Genomic DNA, 21,690 nt, shown 5'->3' with positions numbered 1-21,690 from the left:
TTTTACTCAAAAAACAATAATTGAAATATAGTAACTAATTTGCACTTTGAACACTGATTGTTTTCTCTTCTGTTTCACCTTACAGAGTAGATGAAGATCAATCGCCAAACCTTTGGTGGATTGTTTAAATCATTGTTTAAATCTCTGAAATCATCACGAGAGGAGCAGTAATCATCAGGTGATCCACAGAAGAGTCTCACTACTGTGTCTATGAGGAGAAATAAATGTGTGATTAATGTGTAAATGTGTTTCATACAGATGGAAGAGACTCAGACTTTACAATGAAATAAAGCAGCATGTGTGTTAGAAACATGTGATATTGAATGATTAATGTTGCTTTAATATTCAGACAAATGATTTTTGTTTTATTTAAAGGTGAACAGGAGGAAGAAGCTCAGATGAGTCTGTCAGCAGAAATCTTCAGGCTCTTCAGTATCAGGCCTACAAATATAATAATGTTTGGATTAAACTCATCCAAAATGATTAAAATGTTTATAATCATAAACGTGATTGTCAAGTATAGCACATAAATGTGTCAAAAGATATAAAGTCTACATGTTACTTCAAACATTTACATTATCTCTATTACATTTTATATACAGAATATATTTGCTTATTTTTGTTATTCTGTTTTATTTTATATTAAGTTATCTATGTGTCTGTTGTTAATGCACAGATATACAGTATATTGTCTTTGTTCTGTGGATGGAGTCTCTTCTAGTCAGACCAACTAAACATTTTACCAGTTAACAGCATTTGTGTGTCTTTCACTTGCTCTGGTCTAGATCGTCCAATGCACTTTGTTTAGCAATTATAATTTCACCACATTTACATTCACATGCAAATAAAATCATACATATAAAAAGTTCAGATTAATTGTTTTTGTTTGAAAAGTTCACTTGTCTGTTGTATTATTGAAGCTACATGAGCAGATGCAGAGAGATTCTCCTTCTTAAATAAAGGTGAAGTTGTAGATGTTAAACATAAAATCATATGAGCGATCTTTAGAATTGTTGGAGAAGAAATCATGCTGGGCTGCGTTTCTCTAAGCATTGTGAGCCTCCAGCTTCCAGTATGAATGAAACAGAAATGAAAAACAGAAATTAGCTCTCCATCTTGCTAAGATCACCTCATTTTGGGTGAAAATAGAAAAATAATAATACTAAAGTACTTTGTAACGTAGTAACTTGAATAGTTTTTCCAGCAAACTACTTATTTACTCTTACTTGAGTCATATTATTTTTCAGTACTTCTTGTACTCAAGTAAATTATTTCTTAAATAGCAATACTTTCCCAGGGTCTCTAATACAGACTACCTTCTGTCCTCAGTAAAGTGTAAACTACACAAGTCTGGGACCTTGATTAATACAAATTTCAATTTCAATTGCTAGCTGCATTTATTTTTGTGCAAGTGAGATGAGTAAAGAGAATCTGTTGCACAAATCATTGTCTGTCTGGTGTCTATAAGCAGTCTGGTCCTAATACAAAACAAAAGGATTGAATGTACATAACAAATACAAACCTCAGGATCTTAGATTAAAGTCCAGAAACAGGGAATATAACAAATGCACTGTTGAAATGTCACTTTAAATGGTCTTAAACAGGATTTAGACACATGTGGTAGAATATCCTCGCTCCAGTACAGTAGGTTTCATTCAGCTGGTTCAAAACCCTCCTGAAAAACACACAAAGAAAAGGAAAACGAAAGGAAATATTGCAATGGAATGCAAGAAGTTTAATTGCCAATGGACAAAAATTCCAAAAATGTATAACAAATCAAGAAAATAGTCCTGACATTATATGTGCTCAAGAAATGTGGCTTAAACCTCAATTAAATTTTTTTATTCATGGATACATTGCAGTCAGAAGAGATAGAAATAAAGGAAATGGTGGTGGGGTAGCAACATTTATTAAACAAGATATTGGGTATAGAACAGTTGAGGTAAATGGGGAGCAAGAGGTTGCAGTGGTGGAAATATGGGAAGGTGTACAGAGTATTAAAATAATTAACTTTTATAATCCATGTGACAGGTTAAGCAAAGATAAACTAGAAAATATTGGAGGAAATGGAAGTCATAAAGTGGTATGGTGTGGTGATTTTAATGCACACAGCACATTATGGGGGAGTACAAACACAGATTACAGTGGATTGATGGAGACATTAGTGAGATTAGTGTGTATCAATGATGGAAGATTTACAAAAGTTGATTTGTCACAAGGAAAATACTCGATGTTAGACTTAACTCTAGTCTCTGAAAGTTTAGCTGGAAAATGTGATTGGAAAGTATTAAATCAAAGTACAGTTGGTAGCGATCATTTCCCTATCAGCAGTACAATCGGTTCAGATATAGTACAAATTGTGGTGGAAATAATGCCAAGGTGGAAATTTAAATCAGCCAACTGGGACAAATTTAAGGAGTTATGTCATAACATAATGTCTGAATTTACTAAGTCTATGGAAGATGTAGAGGATTTTAATCATAAGATATGTGAAGTTCTTCAGAGTACTGCTAAAGAAGTAATAGGTAAGAAGAAGGCTGGTAACAGGAAGAAAGCCGTCCCATGGTGGAATGAGGAGTGTAGTGAGACAATTAGTAAAAGGAATAAAGCGCTTAAGAGAGTAAGAAGATCATTTAATTATAATGATTTTATTAATTATAAAAAAGCACAGGCCATAGTGAGGAGAGTAATACGGACATCTAAGAGAAATTATTGGGGGGAATTTTGCAACAATATTGGGGAAGATATTGAAATGAATGAAGTTTGGAGTATGATAAGGAAAATGGGAGAGAATAGCAGCATACCTGTATATAATGATAGACTAGTAATATCAGACATCGAACAAGCGGAGGCGCTAGCAGAAACATTTACTAAAGTGCACAGTAACTCAAATTTGTCAGATGAAATGAGGAGGTATAGGGAACAGATCCTGAGTAAGAATCCTCAACTATTGGAAGAAAAAGGACCATCTGGATGTACTTTAGATTCAGAGTTTACTCTGTATGAGCTGAAGAAAGCGCTTGCAGGGGTTAAACAAACTTCACCAGGTAGAGATGATATTGGTTATGAGATGGTAAAACATCTATCAGAGACATCATTAAATATAATTTTAAGCCTCTTTAACAAGGTGTGGGAGTCAGGGAAGTTACCAGCTGACTGGAAGCATGGTGTTATAGTGCCAATCGCAAAGCCAGGCAAGGATCGTACACAACCAAATAACTACAGGCCCATAGCATTAACATCAAACCTTTGCAAACTGATGGAACGTATGGTAATGAGCAGATTGGTGCATATCATTGAGAAGAAAAACCTTTTCTCCCCATATCAAAGTAGTTTCCAGAAAGGGCGAAGCACAATGGACTCTGTGCTCTGTTTGGAAGCTGAAATAAGAAAGGCACAAGTAAACAAGGAAGTGTTAGTAGGAGTTTTTTTCGATGTTGAAAAAGCATACAACATGATGTGGAAAGAGGGACTTTTAACAAAATTAGAAGGAATGGAAATAAAAGGAAGAATGTATAATTGGATCAAGAATTTCTTGTTTAAAAGAACTATACAAGTTAGTTCTGCATTTTCTCAGATAGTTAGTGTTAGCAGTCCTATTCTGATTAATCTAATGATTAATGACATTTTTACTCAGATAGACACGGGGATAGGAAGGTCCTTGTATGCCGATGACAGCGCAATGTGGGGCATGTGGAGAAGTGTGTGCAGAACGCTGTTAAAAAAGTAGAACATTGGGTTAATGAATGGGGTTTCTGTTTCTCTGTAGCAAAAACTCAGGTGATCTGTTTTACAAAAAGAAAAATCAATCCAATAATGAATATTAAAATGTATGGACAACAATTGGAGCAGGTGTCAGTAATTAGATTTCTGAGAATGTGGATGGACTCAAAAATATTCAGAAAATGGTATACAAAGGTAAAAAAGCGATAAATGTAATGAGGTGTTTGGCAGGAGATGAAATGGGGGGCATGTCGTCAGTCTCTTAAAAAAAGTATATACTGTGCACTGAGAAGAGCAGCTATTGATTATGGCAGTATGGTGTATAGTTCTGCATCTAAAACACAACTTTTAAAGATTGAGGCAATTCAATCACAAGCACTGCGAATATGTTGTGGAGCAATAAGATCATCTCCAATAACAGCAGTACAAGTAGAGATGGGTGAAATGCCTCAAGATATCCGAAAAATTAAAGATGAGATACTGGATTAATATAAAGGGACACTTGGATAGTCATCCAGTTAAGAAAGTTCTGAAGGATTGCTGGGAATATGAGTATAAAAAACTATCGAGCTTTGGATGGACTGCTAATGAGGAGGCACGAGTATGGGAATTAGTGACATCAATATTGCCCCTTCTGTGGCAACTTCAGCAATTCCTCCTTGGCTTTTCCCTATGCCTGTAGTTGACATTCGGTTATATGAAGAAAAACATAACAAAGAAATATGTTAACAAATATAGCAGTGCAGCAATACATTGAACAAACATATTATAGCATATTACAGATATACACGGATGGCTCTAAAGATCCTGAATCTGGAATAACAGCAGCAGCTCCAGTCTATATACCCCAATTCAAAGTCAACATATCAAAAAGAATTTCAGATCATATATCTGTTTTTACTACAGAGATAACAGCAATATTTCGAGCACTTCAGTGGATAGAAGAAGTACAGCCGACAAGAACAGTAATTTGTACAGACTCCATTTCAGTTTTAAATAGCTTGTTAAGTGGAATATCAACAGCGAGACAAGATATGATATTTGAAGTGATGCAGAGTCTATTTAGAATAAGACAGTCTGGAATTATGGTAAATTTCCTATGGATACCATCACATATGGGTGTGGAAGGAAATGAGGAGGTAGACGATCTGGCTAAACAGGCTTTGAAACATGCACAAATTGACATTAAAGTGTCATTGAGTAAAGCGGAAGTAAAAGGGTTAATTGCAAATGAAACAAGAAAGAAATGGCAGAAGGAGTGGGATAGTGGAACAAAAGGTAGACACTTTCATCATATTCAAGAGAAAGTAGGTCTAGAAAGAAGAAAGTCTGGCAACAGGAAAGAAGATGTTTTAATGTCAAGAATGCGTATTGGACATTGTTCATTAAATCAGTGTCTGCGTAGAATGGGGAAGCATGAAAATGGAAACTGTGATAAATGTGGTCAAGCAGAATCAGTAGAACACGTACTTATAGAGTGTGATTTAAACTAATTCAAGCTTTAAGATCTTTCGGAATAAATAATTTGTCTCTTCAGGTTCTGTTAGGAAATGGCCCAAAACAATCAAGGATATTTCATGAATTAATTACTTTTACTTAAAACAAGACTGATCAATAGGATTTAGGATACAGTTGTATTTTATTTTTTTTAATATTGTTTTCGAACTTCCCAACCATTATGCGCTCCACACTCCTATCCAGTAGGTGGCGGGAATGCACCATTTAAGTTGGTCTGTCAACCGCCATTAACACCAGAAGAAGAAGAAGAAAACGAAAGTAAAGTCACAACACTGTGAACAACATCAACAGAGATACCAAATAAACCTGTTGCTTTCTGGATTTGATCCATGCGATGTTCCAGAAAACATTCACAATGATAACCAAATCTAACACTCGCGGTCATTTATGAATATTTAATCCACAATTCATCGATCAGCAAGAGATTTTGAGAACGACGCGCGCTGACAGACAACAAGAGAAGGAGGAAAAAGAGGACGTTTATATAAAATACTTATAAATTCTCTTCGTAGTGGACAAGACTTCAAGAAAGTAAGTGAGGGGGTGGGGGTGTATTTTTCAATAACCCTCAATAATCAACTTATTGAGAAACGATTATTGAAAACGAATATGATTCTGAAGGATTTCTCTTCCGGTTTAGGCTGTTGATTTTGTGATGCGAAATCGAAAGTATTTTTGAACCAGACATTTACAGTAAACATGTAGATGAAGCCTAAGGTTTTATTTATTAATTTATTATTATTAAATCGAATATTTCAGTTCATATATAACAATTATGATTAGTAGTTATACAGTATGATCATTATAATTCAGGTTACTTTTACTCTACTTTTTTCAAATGATTCTAAAATAATTATGAATTCAACCATCATTGTGAACTTGAAGTAATGCTTAAATGACAAACGATTAAACAATTAATAAAGATTGGGTAAATATGATTGTAAAATTATATTAAACTGCAATAGAGAATATAACAAATTGAGTAAATTTCTGTTCTCCAGTGAATTCATATTTAGAGTCATGAGTCAGTTAAACTCATTAAACAATCTGAAATTATTAAGACCATTCAGTTATTTTACATGACAATATATTTGTAACTCACTTTATTTTATTCATTGTTTTTTCTGTTGTTTCTAACTCATCATTCTTCATTATTTTCTTCAGTAACTGCCATGTTCTTCATCTCTGTAAAATCTTGTCATTTCCAGGTCCTGCTGAACGATTGATTGTTTTCTCAAACCAGTGCTGATCAGAGGAGCGAGGAAAGGACTCTCTCTCTAAGATGAGTCTCTCAGAGAAACACAGGTAAGACTGCGTCTGTTTCACACAATCATTTTAAACTCTACTGGAGTTTGTTTTTTCCTGTGAATAACAAAACTTTAAGCATTGTTTTATATTTCTTCAATTTTTAACTTCTTAAATTAACTCTGACATTATCTATAAAACTCTGTTTGTCACAGGACTCTATAGACAATATCACAGTTAATAATTTGTTAATTTCCTTCTAGACGCGACCACACTGAATAATCCAAATACATGACTTTGGTTTTTAGATCATAAAATTATTGACAGACATTAGGAAACAACTATACACTTAATTTAATTGAAGTATGCTAACAAAACTGTGTTACACACACATTTCTGCTCTCCATTTCTGTCAATAAACAAAAACTTGACATGTTCTTTTAAATCAGAGTCAAGTATTTTTTAAATCATCAACATATTTAGTCTCACTCATGTACATTAAAGAAATCGTTAATCCATTGTGAGCCGGTAAAATAAATGATTGATAACTATAAAACTATAAATTGTGTGAGTGTGTGCATTTCTGTGGAGGATTAGATAAAGACACGGATGTGTTTCAGACACAGTTGAACCTCCTTTACTAAAGTGTTTTTCTCTCTGTTCTTTGTGTCATTAGTGTAAGATCAGGATCACATGTGTCCAGCTCTGTGTCTCTGAAGAGTGATCGGTCAAAAGGTATAGGACAAGACTTCAGTGAGGAAAAACCATCATCTAATAAAAGGTATTTTGTGTGTTTACATTATAGTGTTGCATTATTTGTCCACAGTGGTGTATGTGATTGAACTTGACTGAATAAAACAATAATTCAATTCAATTCACATTTATTTGTATAGCGCTTTTCACAATACATATCGTTTCAAAGCAGCTCCACAGGGAGTGCATGTCAGCATTACTATTTAGAGCGATCTGTTATCAGAGTCGACTGTGTCCAAATTATGTAATTTCAGAAATGTACATATATGATCACGCAGTTAGCTAACAATGTAATAATGTAGGCTATTTAATTTACAGTCACTGCTAGCAAATTAATTTAAGGTAGAAACAATGAGCTCATGGAAGTAATGAATACATGTTAACAATAATTAGGATATAGAAACTTCTGGAATGTGCATGTTGATCCAGAGTTTGCTTCATCTGAAGTTCTCGCAAGGGTTGGCGCCGTCTCTTCACAGGTGTTGGTCATCTGAAGTCTTCATAAGACACAATAAAACTCAATTCCTGGGAACCTTATGGATCTCATTCCAGTAACACAATTACACAGTGTTTTTTCAATTACTTTGTGTCATTAGTGTAAGATCAGGATCACATGTGTCCAGCTCTGTGTCTCTGAAGAGTGATCAGTCAAAAGACAGAGTACCAGACTTCAGTGGGGAAAAACCATCATCTAATAAAAGGTATTTAATGTTTCTAATTTCTGATCACACGTTGACTGTGTTTAAAAAGTTGTATCAGTGAATACCAATCATGAAACATTTTTAGATCAAATATTTATCATGTTTTTAAGTTATCAAGTTTTCATGGCTAATGTTTTTTTTTCTAGCTTTCTGTAATATTTTGCCTAGAAAATCAGTATTTTATTGTATTTATTTGATTACAGGCTTCAATATGAGACATTAGACTCAGACGTTCAGACTCACAGGAACCACAAGAATTTCAAAGACAATCTCCTGTGGATCTTCCAGGTAGGAAAACACATTTTCATAAATGTTTAATATTAATACTGAACAAACATTATTTGTTATTGAACAAAAAAATGTAATTTAATTAATCTTGATCACTTAATTTTCCTTTTAAGCACATTTGTTTTTCTATTTGTGAAAAATAAGAGCTGGTTAGCATGTTAGTCTTTTAATTGGATTTTTTATTTTTGCGGTATTATAATTATTGAATAAACAGTGTTGACCAAATATAGATGTACAATTTGGTTTAAACTGTGTTCTTCTTTTTTCTTACTTTTGTTTGTAGGATCTTGAGAGCAAAATAATCAAATTTCTGAAGAAAGAGCTGGAAAAGTTTAAGAAAATATTACAAAATGAGAACACAGAAAACTTTGTGAAGGACTTTAATGAGAATAGATGCAGTATCAAAGCAGCAGCTCTTGATCTCACACTACATTACCTGAGAGAGATGAAGCAAGATGAAGCTGCTGATGCTCTAGAAGGTCAGAGACTCATGACCATCTGTCAGATTGACACTTATTAATGTAGACTATTTATAAAACTATAAATTAAGACTAAAACTATTTTTTGTTCCTGTGTTTAGGTGAGCTGATCCTCATTCATCAGCTAAAATGTGGCCTAAAGAAGAAGTATCAATGTGTGTTTGAAGGAATTGCGAAGCATGGTGACTCCATACTTCTGAATAACATCTACACAGATCTCTATATCACTCAGGGTGGCAGTGAACAGGTCAATACTGAACATGAGGTCAGACAGATTGAAGTTGCTTCCAGGCGTCATGAATCTCAAGAGATTCAGGTTAAATGCACAAATTTGTTTGAAGCTCCTGAACAAGACGAGGAGATCCGAACTGTACTGACAAAAGGAGTTGCTGGCATCGGAAAATCAGTCTCTGTGCAAAAGTTTGTTCTGGACTGGGCTGAAGGAAAAGAAAATCAAGATATCAGTTTCATATTTCCTCTTCCATTCAGAGAGTTGAACTTAAAGGAGAAAGAAAAACTAAGTTTGATGGACCTTATAACTCATTTTTTCCCAGAGACAAAAGGACTGAACCTTACAAGAAGGAATCAATTCAAAGTCCTATTCATCCTTGATGGATTGGACGAATGTCGCCTTCCTCTGAAGTTTGATTGTAATGAGACGTGGTGTGATGTATCGTCACCAGCCTCTCTGGATGTTCTCCTAACGAACCTCATGAAGGGAAATCTGCTTTCTTCTGCTCTCATCTGGATCACCACCAGACCAGCAGCTGCCAGTAAGATTCCTCCTGACTGTATCGACCGGCTGACAGAGATACGAGGATTCAGTGACGCTCAAAAGCAAGAGTACTTCAAAAAAAGATTCACGGATCAGAATCAGGCCATCACAATCATTGATCATGTTAAAAAGTCAAAGAGTCTCTTTATCATGTGCCACATCCCAGTCTTCTGCTGGATTTCAGCCACTGTTCTCCAGAACATTCTGGAGGAGAAAAGAAATAATGATGTGAAAAACAATCAGGCTGATGAGATCTCTAAAACACCACAGGAATCAAATACTGAAGACACTCCCAAAACTCTGACACAAATGTACACACACTTTCTCCGCTTTCAGATCCAGCAGAGCCGCCAAAAGTATGATGGAGAATACACAGCAGATGTTTCCTGGGATAAAGACGCCATCCTTTCACTGGGGAAACTGGCATTTCATCAACTGCAAAGAAACAACGTGATCTTCTATGACACAGACCTGGAAGCCTGTGGTATTGACGTCTATAAGGCATCAGTGTACTCAGGCATGTGTACCCAGATCTTTAAGGAGGAAACAGGGATCATTCTTGGTACCATGTACTGCTTTGTTCACTTGAGCATTCAAGAGTTTATTGCAGCCCTTTATGCACATCTGTTTCTAGACATCAACAAGAAAAGTGTGTTTGTTCATGAGTCTACAGAACAGGAAAACAAAAATGAAACCATGATTGATTTTCTGAAGACTGCAGTGGACGAGGCGCTCAAGAGTGACAATGGACACCTGGACCTTTTCCTTCGCTTCCTCCTCGGTCTGTCACTCCAGTCCAATCGACGACTCTTACGGGGTCTGTTGACACAGCGAGACGGCAATGACCAGAGCAACAAGGAAATAGTTCAGTACATCAAGCAGAAATTAGAAGGTAATCTGTCTGCAGAGAGATCCATCAATCTGTTCTACTGTCTGAATGAACTGAACGACCAAACTCTGGTGAAGGAGATTCAGACCCACCTTAGCAAAGGAAGTCTCTCATCTGGTGACCTTTCACCTGCCCAGTGGTCTGCTTTGGTCTTTGTGTTGTTGACATCAGAGGAAGAGCTGGAGGAGTTTGAGCTTCAGAAATTCAAGAAATCAGACGAGTGTCTCATTAGATTATCGGCAGTCATCAAAACCTCCAGAAGAGCTCTGTAAGTCATTTAATACGTTTTGTCATGTTTTGCTCTCATCTGAAAAATGCATTTATCTACATTATTCTATAGTGAATCCCCATCATGAAAATTAACTTAAAGGCCCTGATATACAAGCAAAGTTCTTTTTCGTTCTTCGTTTAGGGGTAAAACGAAGTTCGAAATACGTGAGCAGCGATATACTGTAATTGAACATCTGACACCACCCACACTGCTGAGAGCGACGGTTTAATGAATATGTACAAATGTTGCACGCTTTCCTCTCAGTAACAAAATAAACACAATAAAACTGAGAAACTAGCAAGGATTTGTGGATATGTTTGTTTGCACAAGCTCTGTAATTCGGCACTCCAGCAAAGTCACGTCGCGTTTATATTATAACACTTTATACAGTATATTCGTTCGGCCTGATTTTGTTCGAAATGATTCACATCAGTTTGTACTTCGATTTCGTTTGAAGTGTATCGGGGACTTTACCCAGTAAAGCCTGACATATGAAATAATAGTCTGATAAAATCTTTTTTTTATAATGGAGACAGTTTATCAAATATTTAGACAAAATATAAAAGAACATTTAAAAATGTTTGCGTATTTGTTTTTGTTACAGATGTTATTTATATTGCTAAAAAATAAAATAATTCTGAAAGGTTATGATATAAAACAAGAGATTTTTATATAACAGGCTAAATAAAGTACAATTATATTATCAGTTGGTACTCTGTATCTCCCAATAATTTGATATTTTAAATGCTTAGTTTTATGAGAAGTGCTTTAGTTTTAATTGTGTTTGTACTGCAATAAGTAGATGATTGAGAGATTTACAAATAAACATTTATCAAAAGTCTGTTGTATCATATTTGATGTACACATTTTAAGATGGTTTTCTAAAAATTATTATTTTTTTATCTAGTTTAAATTAAAATATGTATTTCTAATTTAGTAAATATTAAGTAAAATAAATATAAATTTAATTTCAGCAATTGTTATGGATGTGTTTATACTATCATTAAATTAATGATATTTCACCCATTGGCCCTGCTCTCTAAGATATCAGCGTCGGCCATCGGTTGACCAGTAATCAAAGAAACCTCAATTGCTTTAATCCAGTAAATGTTAATCTTAAAATATTAATAACTAATACAATTTAAGTAATTTTAGATTTAGTAGTAATTTTAGATTAGATTTAAGTAATCTTAGCTTAAATCATTAAAGATTTCATTGCAACAAGACATATACATGTGAATGCAGGCATTTTTTTCAGACATCCCTAACCCTAAAATTTACATAAACTCCAGAACATAGTATTTACATAAATTCTCAAGCTTTGTTGTTGTTGAGCAACCGAAGCGTGAGCTGTTGAAGCAACGCCTTCTTTTGGAAAGCGGGCTGCAAGCAGCAGCTCATTTGCATCTAAAGGGACACACACAAAAAAGGCACATTTTTGCTCACACCCAAATAGGGGCAAATTTGACAAGCTATAATAAATGATCTGTGGGGTATTTTGAGCTGAAACTTCACAGACACATTCTGGGGACACCAGAGACTTATATTACATCTTGTGAAAGGGGCATTATAGGTCCCCTTTAAGTGTCCCCAAAGAAGTGAGCCAAAGGCAACAGTGGCAAGAACCCAAACTCCATCAGGTGAAAGAAATATAGAAAAAATCATTGGAGAAACCAGGCTCAGCTATAAAAAGCTAGAAATCTTAACACAAATATTTTATTTTTCATTCTTCATATTTTTCACATGCTTCATTTTACCCAGGAAATTTGTACAGGAAATACTAGTTTTTGAGGAGTATTCATATTTTAGCTCTGCCTCTTTACTGTATATATGCTACTTATGTAAAAATAATAATGGAAAATATATTTAATATTTGCATGTAGAAAATGTATTGATGTGTTCCATCTAATTCTGTGATGTGATTTATTTCTCTTGTAGGTTAAATGACTGTAACTTAACAGACAAAAGCTGTTCAGCTCTGGCTGCAGTTCTTGGAGCAGATACTAATCTGAAAGAGCTGAACATGAACAATAATAATCTGCAGGATTTAGGATTGAAGCTGCTCTGCACTGGACTGAAGAATATAAACTGTAAATTGGAGATACTGAGGTAAGTTGAGCCACAGGAGTCAAATGCCGAGAGTGAGGTGCAATGACTGACGGGATGTTGTCAGAGGCAAAAGCGCAAGAGAACTTTTGTTAATAAATGTTGCATTTCTTTGTTTAAAGTGCCCCTATTATGGATTTTTGAAAATTATCTTTTATGTAGTGTGAAACATAGCTCTAAATGATTGAAAACATCCTGCAAAGTTTTAAATCTGAAAGTGCACCGTATATTAAGTTATTGTCTCTCAAAAGTAAGAGTAGACTCTGAATCAATTAAACGAGTCATTTGTAAAACGAATCTTAAGCTGTAAGTACGATTAATAATTGTTGCCACATTTGACAGACTGACTGTTTTGTAGGAAAGAATGTAGTTATAATTCTCACAGAGAAAATAATTTAAATTAGTTAAGTTTTTAAGGAGCCAAGATACAAAACTGCCCCCTAACAAAAAGACTAGTAAAAAAATACATTAAATTCTTCTATACAAATATGCGATTAGCAAGGACTAAAATCCAGTGTCTTACATCCACACAGTTCTGAGTTTCAGTTCAATGGCCTAAGTAGACTAACATTACTGGACTGAAACCCTTATAGGGTTCAATCTGAACATGTCAGTGACGTCTCCGCGTCCAAATTCCAAGCCAGAGTCACCTCATACTCTGTAACATGTACAATACGTATTTATCCTAGTTGTGTGTTGTGTTCGCTCCGTGCAGCTTGTAGGTCTCCGGCTAACCAGCTAACAGCAGTATGTGTTCGCTCGCAATTGTCTCGAAATGTGTCCAATGTTTTTTGCTGTTATTACTTGGAGTTATGATAAAGAATAGAGTAATACGTTGGTGTACAACTGCAGTGCTTTATCAATACGTTTCTGCATTGCACTTACGCATATACCATGACTGTGTGTTTACCACCGAGCTGTGGGCTAGGTTCGCTAACATAAACAACACAAAGCAACTTAATTCCACTCTGAGTCTTTATTTTTAGAACAGAGCGGATCACCATCATTATTATTATAATATAATGTAAGTGATGCAAGCACTATATACTGTACTCCGTGTTAACCAGCAGAAGTCATCTGACCAATCACCGCAGATTAGCGTCACGCAAACAAGGGGTTCGGCAAAATGAATCATTGAGCGAATCATTTGGGAGTTGTTGAGCAAATAAAGTAAAAATAAATGCATATTATAAGACAATTAATGTGTTTTTTGACCTTGCATGATTTTAAACCTGTTGTTGGGGACTTCCAAAACAAAAATAGGAACCTTTCAAATGCCATAATAGGGGCACTTTAATATATGTGAGTTTGTTTTTGTTTTATTGTTGCTGTGTTTTTCATTAAAAAATAATAATTAACTACGAACTAAGCATTCTTTAAAAACCCAAAGATCTTTTATTTATTTGTTACAATGTGGGTATACCATATCATCCGTCTTATTAATTTTGGTAATAAAAGTCCAATGTTTAAAAAGCGCAATGGGCTCAGTGCTCAAGATGGTGTCTTTGAGATTTGGCGGTGTGAGTGTGTGCATGTTTACCTCCATTCATACTCTTTCAGTCTTAGTGATGTTCGCATTTACTGTAAGAAGAAACTTTTATATGAAGCTTGGCTAGGTATAATTAATTTTTTTTTTTTAAATTAAAGAGAAGATGGGGTTACACTTTATTTTACAGTGCTGTAGTTACATTGTAATTACTCAAATAAGTACTGAGTACTATTAATTAATTACATGTACTTACTATAGAGTTAGAGTTACAGTTAGGGTTAGGGTTTGGTTTAGGGTTAGTTACTTGTAATTATGCATAATTTACTGTTATTACTATAGGAAGTACATGTAGTAATGTGTAACTACGGTACTGTAAAATAAAGTGTTACCGAAGATGGTGGTCTATCAGAGATGAAAGAAAACATTCTTACATTATTGTGTACCTCTGTGGCTGTGCTGTAATTCATCAAGATGCGCAGAGATTATCTTTCATTCTTTCTCCTCTTGTTTGTCTCCATATTCAGTTGTCAGTTTTTGCAACTAACTTTCAATACATTTGTACAAAGAACAAAATCAGGGTTCCCACGCGCCTTGAAAGTACTTGGATTTCAGACACATGAATTCAAGGCCTGGAAAGTACTTGAAAACAAATATTGGTCTTTGAAAGTGCTTGAATTAAATTTGAAATAAATTTTGTGAAAATTATAACAGATCCTCCTTAGTCCTATAGTATATTTGTTTTGGAATATTATTTTACAATCAGTTTCCGAGTGTTTTCCATTGCGGTACTTTCCCTTGCTTGTTATTAGGCGGGGTTTGGACATTTGAGCAGCTGTGACACTTGCTGTGTCCGAAATGAACATTCTTATAGGGATGTGCCATTTTGATCGTGGACAATTAAAAGGTCTCCACGATCTGCTTTTGAAATATCGTTGTATCGTGCTATGGTGCTTTCTGTCAGTTGCAGTCCTGGCGCCTCTGTCTCAACATACTGTGAAGTACAAAGTGACATACATTCACATCACATGTTAACACAGCAGTAGAGTTATACTCATGGAACACTGCAGTTATTCACAATCACAAAAGTTTATTATTTGCATGAGTTTTAAAGCCTTGCCGGTTAAACACTTTCTGGTCTGACACGTTCTTTTCTGAGCGGATACACCCGAAGCGCGCACACTCTAAAAGCCTGTCAAACACTGCATTTGCTGGAAAAAAGTTATCATTCGCATCTTATTCTGCTAAAACTGTCAAATACACACAAGGTTTACACCATTGGTTAAGTGTAAAGTGAAAGTAAACAGTTGAGAGACAATCGAATGCGTGTCAATATATAAGATGCGCGCATTAAAGGGACAGACAACACATGCTGCGACTTGTCCTTAAAGGGATAGTTCAACCAAAAATGAAAATTCTGTCTTTATTTACTCACTCTATAGTGAGTAAATATCACCCACCCCTACTTATTAATAAGAATATTATGCATATTGTGTAGAGTTAGTTGTCCCCCAAGGGGGCGTTCTCCCTCACTCTACCCTAAATTCACAATTGCGAGTTAAAAAGTCAGAATTGCGTGATTATAAAGCCACAATTGTGTCTTATAAAGTCAGAATTGAGATATATAAATTGCAATTTTTCAAATTGCAGATTTTTTTTTCTCAGAAGTGCTCATTTATATCTCTCAATTCTAACTTTTTTCTCAGAATCGCAAGCTTATGTCTATAATATATTGTATATATTCTGACAATTACGATCCATATGATTTTTTTTCACTCAATTGCAAAATTAATTATTTTTTACAATATTCTCTCTATATTATAATGTTTTTACTCAAGTAATGATTCATAAAAAATGAAAACCAAAAGTGTGGAAAGATTGTTAATATTAGGGATAAGAAAGCTGCAGCTGGTTTTAATATATTTCCAAAATTAATGTACAAATGATTCTAACCTCTTCTGGGTTAAAATGGATGCAGATGCAATAGGAGGATTAAAATGTTAAGAACTGTAAGAGGTCTTTCATGACGCTCCATATGCTGGGATGTGAATTTGATAGGTGCTTGATATAAAATAAATTTAAAAAGTCCTTGAAATTCATTGAATCTGGTGATCATGAAAGAGTGGGAAACCTGACAAAATAAAATTCACTTTGAGGATTTCTGTTGTTCAGGTTTAACTGATTAATCAGCTGAATGTTTTCATTCCTGTTCTAGACTCTCTAACTGCAGTGTAACAGAAGAAGGTTATAAAGCTCTGGCTTCAGCTCTGAGATCAAACCCTTCACACCTGATAGAGCTGGATCTCACAGGAAATGATCCTGGACAATCAGGAGTGAAGGAGCTCAGTGATTTACTACAGGATCCAAACTGTCAACTGAAGACACTGAGGTGAGACGGGATGAAATAATTAACAAAATTAGTTATATGCAGGCTAATTATTCATAACAAATATATTATTTTAGTTATACAATAAGCTGGACAATTTGTTGCATCAAAATGATCAAAATCAGATCAGATGCTGCAGGTTCTGACATGATGATGATAACCGTCAACACAGTTTAGTTGTGGTTCAAGCTACAGGTCAAATAGACATTATGGGTCAGTATATGTGCTATTCTGGAGTATGGTATACCTCGACAATTAACATGCACAATTTTGTTTTTGTGCACACTTCTCATTAAAAATTCTAGATAATCTTTCAGTCAAATTGTTTTCCATCAAGCCCAGATTCACTGTATCTCTACAGCAGGTCTATGAGTTCTTATGAGTTTGCTTTAGGACTGAGTGTCGCTCGAGTTCTTTTAAATAACTCTATTAGACTTCATTTTCAAGTATTTATATATTTGAAGTGTTCATTTGCAAAAACCGATAAACGCCACTTTAAAAAAAAAAAAAAAAAATGAACTAACTGCTGTGCGTTATTCTCCACATATAGCACGTTCTGTACCCTAAATCCGTTTGGTCATTAAAGTCGGTATTGTCCACTGTCAGGCATCACGAGTTCACGTTTTACAGCAGAAACCGACAAGCGCCCTTGTTGTTTGTGTACAGAAACCGATAAGTCCGTTTTAGCGAATCAGCGCACAGTATTCAGGTCAGGTGACAAGGCTTCTAGTCACTTCAGAAAGACGCGCTAGCTGAGGGAAGTTTTGTCAAAGCTGACTAAAAGTGATCGAGGATTTATAATTTCGACTCCTGTAAGACCTTGTACACCATACACGTCTTACATGATGAACCCTTGGTTGTCCTTTTGCGTGTGTGTGTGTGTCGATCTGTTAGTTGGAGTGTTTGTGTGCACACGTGTGTTTTAAATGCAATTACTTGGTTTTGTTTAACTCTGAAACATGAAATGTGGAGTTAAATCTGTTTAAAAAACAAACTTTTAATAAATATAAAAAAACATAGTTTCAATGAACTTTAATTTTTTAATTTACCTGTATTTCTTGGAGTTATTATAACTTAATCAAAACAACCCAATAAAAAAACATGATTTGTGAGAATTAATAAAAATGGAGTTAACTGTTTTTGCAAATGAACTCTTCATTTATTTGTGTATTTAAATGTTCAAAGAAAAGTGTTAAATCTAAATAACTAACTAGAGCTTGTCTTTAGTACAATAATTGAGTTTATCTTATCAATCATGTTTGTAATGCAACAGACATTTAGTTGAGAACTGAATTGACTCTTCTGCAGGTTTTTGAGTGCTGCTGCAGATGAAGCCTGTCAGTATGTGGAGAGAGTTGTGGGTAAAAACCCGTTACTCCTGAGAGAGCTGAATCTGAGTGAACATGAACTAGGAGACACAGGAGTGAATCAGATCGCTGCTCTACTGCAGGATAAACACTGTCGACTCAAAACACTGACGTGAGTATTGTTCATTTATTTAAAATATTACATTATATGACTGTAATATTTCCTCATGTATTTCAGTCGGAGCAGTTTTTTTTCTCAGTGTCACACAGAGCCACAACAATGTAAAGTAATATAATTAAACAGGAAATTAAAAACACAATTTAAATGTGACATCAAGCTTTAAATATTTAACTAATAATTTAATTATTATGAACCTCTTTTCAACACATCTGGCTGAAAAGCTTCAAAGCTTCATGAAGCTTCATCTTACCACCACTACTTTATTCAAATAAACGTGAACAAAAATTAAAATAACAAAAAAAACACTTGACTAAGGAACATGAACATAAACCTCACCAACAGCAGTTACAGGGAACAAAGCCAGAATAAAGACAATGATAACATGAGGGCTATATATACACACAGACACTAATGAACAAACAAGAAACACCTGAACACAATGAACCAATGAAAACGTGACCCATGAAACAAGGAACCAATCAGAACATGACACATGAACAGGGGGAGCACATGACAAGATCACATGAGGAGCAAGACTGTGAGAATTATACAAAATAAAAGACATGAAAACATAAACTAAACTAAACCCAGAACAGACGTGACACTGCCTCACGGTGCAGCACTAAAGCAGATGAACCTTTTCCAAAACTTGTTTGATTGTCTTCTGCTTCAGGAAATACTTTCATTCCTTAATCTGTTAATGTTCGTTTATACAATTATTCATTGTTCATGTTCGTTCACAGTGGATTAACTAATGTTAACAGAAAACTTTTTTTATTTAAAACTTACATTAAGGTTATTAAATGCTGTACTAGTATTGTCCATCATTGGTTCATGTTAACTAATGTAGTTAATGTGAACAAATGAAAGATTATTGTAAAGTGTTAGTGAGTCGACAATGTGTCTGAAAACAACCGACATAAACACATTTGTCCCAGTGATCAAACCAAGGGTGACATTGACACGAAACAACCTTAAAGATGAGATGAAATGAATGTGTAAACTAACATAAATAGATTGACTATTTCAACCTTTGTATTGTTACAATGTCGTAGTATATTTAAATGAACAATGTGTCGTCTTTCTCCATGTTACCTGCACCTGGATATCCCTGTTTATTTGTCAGCAAAAGTCTGCTGGATGAAGCTAAACATGTTAGTTGATCATCATAGATCTGAGTCATTGTCTTTTCTCTTTCTGTCTTCAGTCTGTGTAGATGCAGAATTACAGAGAAACAGTGTGTCATCCTGACTTCAGCTCTGAAATCAAACCCGTCACACCTGAGAGAGCTGGACCTGAGCAGGAATAAACTAGGAGACTCTGGAGTGAAAAACCTCAGTGATCTACTGATGAACCCACAATTCAAGCTGGAGAAACTACAGTTAGTATCATTATGCTGTATTTACTGTTTAATTTATTTTAAGTCAACAGGGCACAAGTCACATCATTTGTAGCGCTGCATCTCCATCTGAAGAAAGATTCAGAAATGGTATTAGTTAATGGGTTTGTATGTGTATCAGTAAAAAGAGCATTAAACTTTGAAGCATTTAAAACTTTGTGGCTGTAAAATAGTTTCATATGCTGGAATCTGACAAATCTTTGCTGTGAAACAAGACAGAAGTGAGAACAGACTAAAAAACAGTGTAACAAATTGTCATGAATGGCTGGTTGTAATGAAGCTCACGACGATGGAGAATACAATAACACTGTCTTTAATCACAAATCTAACATGTAGGAGAGATAAAACACAACCACTTCAACATAAACGACAGAACAATGAACAGACAGAACTAAGAGTTTAAATACACAGACAGAGTAATCAAGGTAAAACAGAACAGCTGCAGGAACTAATTAACAACCAAGAACACTAACTAGGGAACACACACAGACAGCAACACCATGATAATAAAACACAACAAAACTGTTACACAAATAGATTATTCTGAAATGTTACATTTATACTGGACTAATGGTACTTTTCACTAAATCTTCTTTTATTAAGCAAAATGTGTATTTAGAGATTGTAAATTACACTCTAATGACTTAATCTATGAATGTGTAAGATTTTCTTAAATTATGAAAATAGTCCATTTAAATGTTAATTTTTCTATTGTTTCTAAATTGATCCTATATATTCAATTAAGAGTGATAAATTCAGTTATTTTTGGGAGTGAGGACGGATCCAGACTTGGATTGTAACTAGTATCCTCAAATGCTCCTGTCTTGGTTTGTTCGTTTCTATCATTAAGTTTCCATGTTTTTGCTGGTTTATTAGTGACTGTATGACATTTATTCATGATTCATTTAACTCACACATGAACTGAACATGGATTTGAGTCATTTTCTCTTTCTGTCTTCAGTCTGAGTAGATGCAGTATTACAGAGAAACAGTGTGTCATCCTGACTTCAGCTCTGAAATCAAACCCGTCACACCTGAGAGAGCTGAACCTGTGGAGGAATAAACTAGGAGACTCTGGAGTGAAAAACCTCAGTGATCTACTGATGAACCCACAATTCAAGCTGGAGAAACTAGAGTTAGTATCATTATACTGTATTTACTATTTAATTTATTTTAAGTCAACAGGGCAAAAGTCGGCATGAAGCGGAAGTTGCGATTGTCTTTTCTTCTCTACTGTGACGTCTATCTGAGTGAAACGGCATCTGAAATGAGAGGGCGGTACTTGATTTCTTACTTCGGGAATTGATTGGATCGTTGGAAGTTGGGCGTTGCTAACAAAATGGAGGCAGATCTGAATGCCCGTTTGGGAATTTCTCTCCACCGGACTCACTGCGAGCACCCTCACATTACTGTAAGAACCTTCTTTATTGAGGATGACGAGGACGATCAACGGCACTAAACAGCGAGAGAGAGACTAACTGACGGTGTGTGTCCGCCATTATAGCATGTGACAGGAAGAGACGATGAGTCGTTTTGAGGGGGAAAGCAGGTTAATGTCTTTGATTAAAGATTACGAGGGCACATGAATTTTAAAAAAATAATGAAGTGCACGGATAAATTATTGATAATAAATACTACAATATTCCATAAAAAAATAAGAGTTGTCAATTTTGATTTCATGCCGACTTTAACGATTGTAAGGCCGATTATGAATGTAAATTGATACTTATGACTGATCGCGCTCAAACGCGTCCAGTCAGAGCCAGTTGCGTTCAGTCGGCGATTACAGTCGGTGTTCAGATTCCGTGTGTAAGTATTTAAATCTGCTTCAGTCGCAGGAAACAATCGCTGTGTGTTGAGCTCAGTCTTAGGATGTTTTAGCTAGTCGTTAAATGTGTGCCCAGCTTTACTGAAATGCTGTTTAAACTTATTTTTCTGAGACTAACATTTCTGACTTTAACTCCTCCTAGAGCTTTAAAGCTAGAACTACCAAATTCGGCTCAAACCTTCAGACTGTTCTGACTTAGTGTGCTTTATCTTTTCTAACTGATCGGACTTACGGTTTTCCTAAAAATGACTATTAAACCTCGGAAAAATCCCATTGACTTTCACTGATGGAATGTTCAGATGAGCCACGACTGTTCAAACTCCAACTGACAAAATTCACATTTAAACACACTGAA

General features: G+C 35.1%; 2 protein-coding genes across 2 annotated transcripts in view; both read left to right on the top strand.

Moving 5' to 3' along the window:
- LOC127522225 (uncharacterized) overlaps positions 1–21,690 on the top strand; it is an 884,749-nt gene that overhangs the window by 667,042 nt on the left and 196,017 nt on the right. Inside the window, exon 75 of the mRNA XM_051911962.1 lies at positions 20,469–20,642. Coding sequence (XP_051767922.1) covers positions 20,469–20,642 — 174 coding nt within the window. The remainder of the gene's footprint in view (positions 1–20,468; positions 20,643–21,690) is intronic.
- The window catches only part of LOC127498572 (NACHT, LRR and PYD domains-containing protein 4C-like), a 68,029-nt gene that overhangs the window by 2,547 nt on the left and 43,792 nt on the right, over positions 1–21,690 (top strand). The window contains exons 3-8 of the mRNA XM_051868080.1: positions 2,032–2,088; positions 7,836–7,940; positions 8,144–8,228; positions 8,512–8,707; positions 8,809–10,639; positions 12,581–12,788. Coding sequence (XP_051724040.1) covers positions 2,032–2,088; positions 7,836–7,940; positions 8,144–8,228; positions 8,512–8,707; positions 8,809–10,639; positions 12,581–12,755 — 2,449 coding nt within the window. The 3' untranslated portion in view covers positions 12,756–12,788. The remainder of the gene's footprint in view (positions 1–2,031; positions 2,089–7,835; positions 7,941–8,143; positions 8,229–8,511; positions 8,708–8,808; positions 10,640–12,580; positions 12,789–21,690) is intronic.

This window comes from Ctenopharyngodon idella, chromosome 2 (assembly GCF_019924925.1).
Source record: "Ctenopharyngodon idella isolate HZGC_01 chromosome 2, HZGC01, whole genome shotgun sequence".
In the NCBI taxonomy this organism is placed as follows: Eukaryota; Metazoa; Chordata; class Actinopteri; order Cypriniformes; family Xenocyprididae; genus Ctenopharyngodon; species Ctenopharyngodon idella.
This window is presented reverse-complemented; position numbering and strand designations above follow the sequence as displayed.